Below are 10,028 nucleotides of genomic sequence, written 5' to 3' on the forward strand. Positions count from 1 at the left end.
GGAGCTCGGAAAGTACCGTCATGTGATCAACCTCCTCCTCCTCCCCCCCCATAAAACTCAATTCCAACGGTCATCACGAAAACAGGGAACTGTAAACAAATACAACAAAACGCGATTTGAATGTTTTTTTTTAAAAGTTACAGATATGACTGCAAGAAATCAGATTAATCTCCAACTCAGTTGCCCTCCCCCAAACCCAATACCCCTTTCCCCATCTGGTCACACTCCAGCAGACCAATGACATCATGGTTGCTAGGGGGCAGAAGGGACGGTCCGCGCGGGCGTGTCGTTAGTCACGTGCCTCCACCACCGCACGATACCATTGGTGGTTGCTGGGGAGTGATGACGTGTCCCTACCCCCTCTTCCCTCCCTCCCTCCCCCCCAATCCGGTTGTTGTCAGGACAAGTGCGAGACTGGAGCTTAGTGTCCATGTTCTTTCCTGCTGTTTATAAACTGGAGTCGGCCTTTTACTGCCTACCCGTTGTTGAACCCAGCTGACTATATACACACACACACACACACAGAAACAAACGCAGGGATATATGTGTGAGGAAAGCGAGAGCCTGAGACGAGAGGGCTTTGCGAGTGAGCGAACAATCGCAGGAAATCGCTTCAGCCTGGCCGCCATTTTCAGCCTTTTGAAACTTTTAATCCGACGACGAAAGGCGAGGAGTTCTGTTTTTTTTTGGAGGAGGTAGGCTGGTGATTCTACTGTTTCTCTTCCCCAACTTTACTTCTCGGTAGATATTTCGGGCGAATTAGACGTTTTCGTCATTGCATGGTGATCGCCTCCTCCGTTGGACGTCGCACCTCAGATGCTGAGTTCGGGATTTTAGCTACAGGTCGGAAGCGGAGGAGGAGACGGCGGCGGCGGTGGGAAGTCGCTATGCATCCATTACCCCTGCCCCGACCACCGCCAGGCCCTCTGCCCATCAGCGAAGCCTCTAAGACCGTCGTCGTGAGCTGCCACCGTCACCCCAACCAGCAGCAACTCCCGCAACCCGGCAAGACGGCGGCGGTGAGTCGAGCTTGGAAGATCCGCTGCTCTTCCTCCACCGCGCTGCTACAGAGACACGCACACGGCCGGCCTGCCTCCCGGGGCGGCGGGGCTGGAGGCCCCACGACAACCACCGGGCCCGAGAAAACTACACCAGCGACTGGCAGCTGCTTGACCGCGGAAGAGCGCAAGGTGAGAGACCCCCATTTTCAAATTGGGAAGGCGGGGGGAGGGAGAGAAGAGAGAGAAACTTTGGCCGTTCTCGGGGAGGACCTGGGCGTTAGGTCTGGGCGGGAAGACCCGTTTTAAACGCTGAGACCGTTCGACAGCTGTTACACCGCGCGCCCTCCCCTTTTCTCTCCTTGCCTCCCCCCAGCAACAAGTGACCAATCAGAGCGCTTCACCCACCGACCAATGGCCACAGAACCAACCATTCACGTGACGGCGCACCATGTTCGTGCTCTTCCGGGTTCCCGGGGAAAGGGGCGGAGCCGGTGCGGGGACTGGCCGCTTTGCAGGTTGTCAAATCTCCCTCTCCTTTACCCCCCACTTTCCTTAAGTATCCTCTTGAGGTGGAAAGAGGAACAGTCTCTTGTAGGACGATAGGAGCTCAATTTGTCTGAAATGCTGGAAACTATCAAGCTGGCCTTAATAGTTTTTGTTAGATTGTCTAGTTTCGCAGGGAACGCATGGTGATCGCCACTGGGGCAATCGTTGGCAAAGTCGAAACACTTTTGCGGATTAGTTCTGTAGTCAAATTTTGTAACCTTTCTCATTCTTTCTTTTCGTTTCTATCCTAGGTGACCAAATCCATGGGAAGGTCGGATAAAGCAATAATTCCACACACACAATTCATGTATAGTGTAAATAAAACAGAGTACTGCCAGCCTCTAAATACCAAGAAAAGAAATAGACGTAGTCTGCAGTTAAGAAAAACTTCAATAAAAAGAAATGAAAACAGCCATAGCCAGAATGGTCCTTCTGTTGAATGCTGCAACATTATCAAAAAAGATGGAGACAAGCCGATTATTTCTGCAAACCCATCCAAAAATCTAAAATTACTGAAAGCTGGTCTGAAGTCTGCACTGAGCCTTCAAGGAGATCAGAACTATGCTGGGCCAAAATTTAGTGAGCCACCGTCTCCCAGTGTTCTACCTAAGCCGCCCAGTCATTGGGTAGGAGCATATGCTGAATGTCCTGATGAGAGTAAGGAAATAATGACTGTCCACTTAAAGACTTTACTGAAAGTTAATGTATAATTCTTAAGCAGTTCAGGTTACCTTAAGCAGGTAATAGAGGAAAAAATTTACGAATGTTTCCGTCAAGATTCGACTTGTTGCAGCAGAATGTCCTGTATTTTAGATAATTGTAATGTCCTCATTGTGGTTTTGGGATGACCATATGCAAGTGGTGCTAGTAATGAAGTGGGGTTCTGTATATTAGTGTAAACCATGTAATTATTTGTATATTTTCGTATACTCAATTTGAAAGAAAGGAATTATAATTTCATATGAGAATTTGTTGCCCTGTGCCAGTTGGTGGGCAGAGTTAAATTTTATATTTTGTATATAAATGGGGAAAACTCAAGTATTCCAAGTTATTCTCTGAATGCAAAAACTAGCAGCTGTAGAGTTGTGTACTCCCTTGTAAAGACGTTTGACAATCTGCAATATGTTTCTGACTGTGAAATAGACTAGGGCATAAGATAAATGATTCAAGCACTGCTTTTATCTGCACTACTGAAGGATACTATGTTCCATCAACAAGATGCACTTTTGTCTTACTGGGTGTTTTAATATGTAATGTGAATAATTTTTAAATCTGCCACCAAATTCAACGAGAGCTTTGGCTGGAGGAGGGGCACAGTTTGGTCTTTGGTAAACACAATACCTCATGGTTAACATACAAGTTTTGTGGATCCTATAAATGTGGATCTCTCAAAGACCATTGACAAACTTTTTAAGCTCTGATCATTTCCCGCTCATCAATTTTCACAATCACTGCAGAAGATTGAAATAGGAAGGAGTTATGCATTGCATACTTGTTAGCTCATCTAAACTTCTGACAGTCCCACTTTGGAAAGTGGGAAAATTCTGTTCGTCTTCCTATTCCTGGTTTCTGGTGTATCATTGTACTGTGGCGAGTAGTGTCTGTTCCATTGTGGGTATTTTCCTAGACTTCTAAGAGTGGTGATTGGATAACTAATTAAATGAGCCTGCACTGAACCAGGATGTACACAGGGCTGATGCGACTTTCCTACTGGTGAAAATTGCAGTTTTCAATATAGCTAACCCATATGTACACCGAATGAGTGCTGATACTTTCATGTATTTCCTTTAAATTTCAACATTGTATCTGAAGTTTGTTTTTCCGTGAAACAATTTCTGCATGCTAACTTTCATTCCGCTCTCCCAAAACCTTTTATCTTCAGCAAAGTCTGCGATCTAATGTCACTTACTAAATGAATTAATTGCAGTTATCAAATTGGCAAGTACTCGTTCATCTAGTTGTGAATGGCTATAAACTTCAAAAGACCCCTTTGTTTGCTCATGTACTCCAAATAGCTACCAATTAAGTTTTTATAAGTTTAAAATAAAAGCTAAAATCCTATCCATGCAACCATTTTAGCCACTGGTGTATCTCAATTACAATGCAAGTTCTCATAGCTCAGTTAGAAACAAAGTGAGAAGAGTAAACATCATACTGGAGGAAATTATCGATCATGTGTCTTCATTTTGGGCACAATATATTGTGTAAACTACACAAATAGCTGTTTCTCTAGCTTTTGTACTGTAACAGATACCTTAAAAAGAATGTCATCTAGTCAAGTGATTTTATATACTTTGTTTTTGAAACATCTCGTCCAATGCTAATACATAACTGGAATTGGTCATTTTACCTAATGTTAAAAACTGAATAATTTTAACCCTATGCAAGACATTGGCAAATAATTAATGACTTAAAATATAGAATTGTTAAATGAGAAATTGGTATTTTCCAGAAAAAATGCTGTCATCTTTGATGTAAAGATATTTTACTGCAACACTTGCTATCTGTTCCTCTTGAACTGTTCTCATAAATTGGCAAATTTCAAAATCAAAAAATAAAATTTAATTGATCTCCCTGGTAATAGTATTTGTTTATTTTCAACAGATTCCATTCAGTATGTGTAGCAGTCTCTGTTGCCTTTTTGATGGTTTTTAATAGTGCCTGGAGTGACATGGCTAGATCAGAAATTGATCATCTCTTTGACTAATACATTTACTCTTCAGTCCTCCCTGCCACTGCAAACTGCTTTCTCCTTCTGCACTAAAGCATTCATCCAAAGAGGCTGTCTGCTTTTAATTCAGCATTAAAGACCTTATGCAGTAAAAAGGGGGTTAAACCTCAGACATTGGATGCCTCATTAAATGCTTAAGCCTTTGTACATAAAAGAAAAGCAAGTCAAGAGTCAGAGGCTGGATGCACCTAAGTACGTGCTAAAGATGTTATGTGCCAATAACTAAACTAGGTCCATAAGATCTTCGAGTTAAAAAGTGAGGTCTGCAGATGCTGGAGATCAGAGCTGAAAATGTGTTGCTGGTTAAAGCACAGCAGGTTAGGCAGCATCCAAGGAACAGGAAATTTGACGTTTCGGGCCAGAGCCCTTCATCAGGAGCCCTTTCCTGATGAAGGGCTCTGGCCCGAAACGTCAAATTTCCTGTTCCTTGGATGCTACCTAACCTGCTGTGCTTTAACCAGCAACACATTTTCAGCTCTAGGCCCATAAGATGCCTAACTCTATGCCAGCATACAGCATCCTGTATGGCTATGTAAGTTGTCTAGCAATTCTTTAGTGCAAAGCAAAATGGCAGGGAATGTTTGAAAGGATATGGCTGAAGTCATGAGGTTGTGATTGAGCTAGTCTAAGAGCATACATTGATGCTTTGCCAATGCCAAGTTGCATGGATGAAGGGTCTATGAAAAGCAAAACCAGAAATGCTTTGTGTAGAAAAAGCAGCTCTGTTTAAAGAGAAGGGAGGGAAAATTATACATTTCCAATCTGAATCTTATACAAAAGGCCTTTCAAGAATGCTAGAGAACTAAAGGGACTAACACAAATAAGAAGCTGAAGTAAATTAGCATCTGTAAAGAAAGTAATGCTGGTGAAATGAATGGGTTGAAAAGTACCCTGGATGTGGTGGTGATCATCCACAAGATTGGAAAGGAGTGGCTATTGAGATTTTGAATGAGTTGGTGGTTACCTTCCAAATTCTATAGATTCTGGAATGGTCGCTGCAGATTGGAAGGTAGCAAAAATGAGAGGGAGGGGGGAGTGAAATTGGGGAATGACAGACCTGTTAGCCTGATATATAGTTGGGAAAAATACTATATATTCCAAAGGATGCAAGAACCGTACATTTAAAATAATTGTAGGTTTGGGTAGAATTACCAAGGACCGTTGAAAAGGAAATCACATTTGATAAGTCTTAGAATGTTCTGAGATGCAACATGTAGAAATTATGAGAGGAAACTATAGATTTGGTTTATTTGGATTTTCAGATGGCTTTCGATAATCATTCAAATGGGAGGTTAATTGACCAAATTAGATCATGAAGGATTAGTGTGAATATATTGGCATAGATTGAAGATTGGGTAATACCAAAAACAAAGAGTAACAAATGGGTCATTCTCTGGGTGCAGGCTGTGATTAATGGGTTATTAGGGTCAATGCTTGAGCGTCAGATATTTATAACTTCTATTAATGATGTGGAGCTGGAGGTGTCTGTGTTGGCTATGGGGGACAAAGTTAAAAATCACATAACACCAGGTTATAATCTAACAAGTTTATCTGGAAGCACTAGCTTTCAGAGCACTGCTCCTTCATCAGGTAGCTAGTGGGCCGGATTATAGGACACAGAATTTAGAGCAAAAGATCATAGTGTGATATAACTCATGATATATTGAACAAACCTAGTTTGCTGTTAAGTCTTTCATCTTTTAGAATGGGTTGCAGGTTTTGATTCATTAATATGTAAATCCCAGAATACTTTCAAGTCATTTTCCTGAGATAACTTAAGATTTTATATTTTAAAAAAAAGTGACCTCTCAGCTCGGACTGCATTAAAGGTGTGAGGTTAGAGTCTATCTGTATTCCAATCTTGAGTCAGACTGGTTCTATTTCCAGAATAGAAATTTGTAAAATGTCACATGGATTGACTGCCGACATATTGTGTGTTTTTGCACAAAGCAGAATGTATCTGCAAATACAATTCTGCAGCATTGTATTTGCTGATACATTTTTTTTCAAAAGTACACCCTGTAAAATCTGCATTTGCAAATAAAACTGTTGGACTATAACCTGGTGTGTGATTTTTAACTTCTGTTAATGATTCAGATGTGAAGATCAAATGTACTATTTCCAATTTTATTGGCATAAAACTAGGTGCAGATGTAAATTGTGAGGAGGATGCAAAGAAACTCGAGAATTTAGATTACTTACAGTGTGGAAACAAGCCCTTCGGCCCAACAAGTCCACACTGACCCGCCGAAGCGCAACCCACCCATACATTTGCCCCTTACCTAATTTAGCATAGCCAATTCACCTGACCCGCACATCTTTGGACAGTGGGAGGAAACCCACACAGACACAAGGAGAACGTGCAAATCCACGCAGTCAGTCTCCTGAGGCAGGAATTGAACCCGGATCTCTGGCGCTGTGAGGCAGCAGTGCCACCGTGTCGCCCAATTAGACAGGACAATTGAATGTGGAAGAACAATGGCAGGTGAAATACAATTTGGAATAATATAAAATTATTCAGTTGGGTAGGAAAAACTGATATGAAGAATATTTCTTTAATGGTGCGCGATTGGAAAATGTTTATGTTCAAAGGGACCTGAATTGTCTCCTTCATAAGTCATGGAAAGTTCGGTGATTGTTTCTGACCAGCATGAATACGAAAGGCCAAACTACCTTTATTTTGTGCTGTAGTTCTCCATATCTTTGTGAAAGGAACCATGTGGTGCAGCAAATAGTTAGGAGAGCAAATGGTACGTTTTGGTCTTTTTTGGAGAGGCATTGCTGCTATTGCAAAGAGCCTTGGTGAGATCGCACCTGGCAATTTGTGTGAAGTTTTATTTTCCTGACCAAAGTAAGGATAGATTTGCTATTGATGGAGTGTTCAGAGGCTCACTAGAGTGATCTATGGGACAGTGAGATTTCTCTATGAGAATAGATTGAAAAGACTAGTCCTCTCCTCTACAGTTTAGAAGAATGAGAGGTTATCTCATTGGAGCATACACAATTATTACAGGATTCAAAAAAGTAAAGGGGGCAAGAATGAATCCCCTACCTATAGGACCCGTTACGAGGGCTTACATTCTCAGAATAAGAGGTAGACCATTTAGAACTAAGATGAGGAGGAGTTTATTCTGATGCTGATGATTTTTTTTAGAATTTTCTACCTAAGAGAGCCTTGAAGGCTCAGGCATTTAATATACCCAAGACAGGGTTTGGCAGATTTCTGTATACTATATTAATGATATCAAGGAATATGGAAATAGTACAGAGCAATGACATCTCAGAGAAAGACCAGCCATGATCTAGTTGAATGGAAGAGCAAGCACAAGAGTTTGAATGGCCAACTCCTTCTATTTTCTATGTTTTTGTAAATTTTTTTTTGAATTATCCTTTACTGTCTAACCTCTTTTTACCTGATGCATCTCAAGACCGTTTTGCTTTGATAATGCTGCTGATGGTTGGCTAGTATCTATGTATTTGTCATACAGGTTCCTACAGTTTTAACCTGTGCATTTATAGGTGCTAATGTGGACTTTCAGCTTGGGATTATGGGACTTTAAAAAGTCATTGGCTTAAGTTTCCTTTTGTATTGCTTACAGTTCATTAATTGTATCAACAGGCGAGTAACTGAATTAATTGTTACTAGGAGCTGTACAAAAAATTGCCTGTATTTATTCTGTTTCCATTCTGCTCCATCCCTTAGGAAAAAAAAAGAAAATATGAAGGGGTATCATATCTTCCAAAAACTAAACAATTTAGCTACAGTACAGAAATATTTTCAAGATCTTTTAGTATTAGAGATTTATTTGCAGTTGTTTATGGCAATGCTTATGAAAATTATTTTTCTGTGATTTGATGGATAAGTTCTGAATATTCTTAGCTGTTGTAGATTTTTAGCAGTAGCATTGGTTTTGCACATTGCTTCAAAAGTCCAAAGGATAGGATTTTCTGTTTTTGGGTAACACTTAAAACTAAGTTAAAAATCGTACAACACCAGGTTATAGTCCAACAGGTTTAATTGGAAGCACTAGCTTTCGGAGCGCTGCTCCTTCAGCAGGTGGTGAAGGAGCAGCGTTCCGAAAACTAATGCTTCCAATTAAACCTATTGGACTATAACCTGGTATTGTGTGATTTGTAACTTTGTACACCCTAGTCCAACACTGGCATCTCCACATCATGATTTAAAACTAAGGCCTGCATTTTGTCAAGCCAGTGAAATTCTCCCTCACAGAGATCTGTTGGGAACCCTCATCAATTATTACTATCAGACCTTTCCTGCATTGAAATCCCAAGTAGCAGAACTTGCAACAATCTGATTGGCTGGCAGCTCCTTAAGCAGCCAAAATATTGCAGAAGAAGACCAGGTCATAGGTGTGCAAAGGTTGAATTGGAGTCATGGGAGTGGAAAGTGACTTGAGGCAAGGTCAGAAGGTGGCTTTCGGATTCCCTTTTTCTGATTCTCTGTTCCTTGATCAGGCACAGAGTGCTCATTAATGAAGACACCCTCCTCCCTTCTCCCCTTCAAATGATAGAGGTTGCACACAAACTGAACAGGTTTTGCTGCATGGTTTTCTGAGGAAATGGGAGGTATGATTCAATAGGGCAATCTTCATGATTCTCACCGTGATGAGCTGTGTAAAACCTAGCACAGTAGAAACATACAGCATGGAAACGGATCCTTTGGTCTAACTTGTTCATGCCAACTAGATATCCTAAATTTAACTAGTCCCATATCCCTCTAACCTTTTGGCCCATACCCTTCTAAATCTTTCCTATTCACATCCAAGTTTCTTTTAAATGTTGCAATTGTACCCACCTCTACCACTTCTACATAACTATCTGTAGAAAACGCAATTTTGTCAGTAGAAGTGAGAGAATTGTTACTCTCTGCTAACAAGTTATTTATATATATGTATATATTGCCTAGGAGTTCAAGACATTTGCCAGGACAGTCTCCTCAGAAATGAAAGCACTATTCAAATAGATTCCAGCTTCATGGAAAGTTAAATGGAAATTGTTAAGGAAATTATCATCGGACACCAAAAAGGAACTGGAGCCTTTTGGTTGCTGCTTTAAGACCAATGGAGATATGAGAATTCCATATGAGATCTGGAGGAAATAGTAAAGCTTACGTGCCAACGGATTAAGAATGACAACAGATGAAGAAGAATGAAGAGTAAAATCATCAATATAAGATATTACAGATTTTCAAGAGATATGAAAACAATCTCTCCAAAAACTCGATTACATTGACTTTTCTTTTGCAAATGTTAGTAAATGAAGAAAATTATACCCACAGGCATAGATAAGTTAAAGATTTAGTAATTCACTTACTGTACTGCAAGAGAAATTAAGTATTTGTACATTGAGGGAATACAATCTGAAGGAAGCTGATGTACATTGAATAAAATAATTAACAAAACGTTGGCTGATGAGTGAACAAGGTCATTTTTATGGAAAAGAAGCAGAGCAGGAATGACAGACAAAACCATCTATTCTGGGACTATATTCTAATATATCAGATGCTTTGTGCAAACATCATTTTATCAACTAAATTTCTTATTAATAAACTCCATGAAATTGTTACTGAGATCCTTTCAATCCATAGAACGCAGACCAGAAAGGCGATGATATTTATCCATCCACAACTTGATTTAATTGGGCTACTTAAAACACAAAAAAGCAGATTTAATGTTTTGAGTCCAAAACATTTGTCCCCAAACATGCTGCCAGACCTGCTGAGTTTTACC

The 10,028-nt window shown here is 40.5% G+C and overlaps 1 protein-coding gene across 1 annotated transcript; it reads left to right on the forward strand.

Annotated features, from left to right (window-relative positions):
* The first annotated feature begins 386 nt into the window (after positions 1 to 386).
* pnrc1 (proline-rich nuclear receptor coactivator 1) lies at positions 387 to 9,671 on the forward strand. The gene is made up of 3 exons (XM_060849748.1): positions 387 to 1,190; positions 1,799 to 2,204; positions 9,206 to 9,671. The coding sequence occupies exons 1-3, from the start codon at positions 780 to 782 to the stop codon at positions 9,283 to 9,285; spliced, it is 897 nt and encodes a 298-aa protein (XP_060705731.1). The 5' UTR covers positions 387 to 779; the 3' UTR covers positions 9,286 to 9,671.
* Positions 9,672 to 10,028: the final 357 nt, after the last annotated feature.

This window comes from Hemiscyllium ocellatum, chromosome 3 (genome assembly GCF_020745735.1).
Source record: "Hemiscyllium ocellatum isolate sHemOce1 chromosome 3, sHemOce1.pat.X.cur, whole genome shotgun sequence".
NCBI classification, from domain to species: domain Eukaryota; kingdom Metazoa; phylum Chordata; class Chondrichthyes; order Orectolobiformes; family Hemiscylliidae; genus Hemiscyllium; species Hemiscyllium ocellatum.

Bases quoted from the DNA above. Each gene is read 5' to 3' on its own strand.
- pnrc1 (XM_060849748.1), top strand. From the start codon at position 780: ATGGTGATCGCCTCCTCCGTTGGACGTCGCACCTCAGATGCTGAGTTC. The intron at 1,191-1,798 runs GTGAGAGACCCC...TTTCTATCCTAG, and splicing joins TGACCGCGGAAGAGCGCAAG to GTGACCAAATCCATGGGAAG. The intron at 2,205-9,205 runs GTAAGGAAATAA...TATATTGCCTAG, and splicing joins TGCTGAATGTCCTGATGAGA to GAGTTCAAGACATTTGCCAG.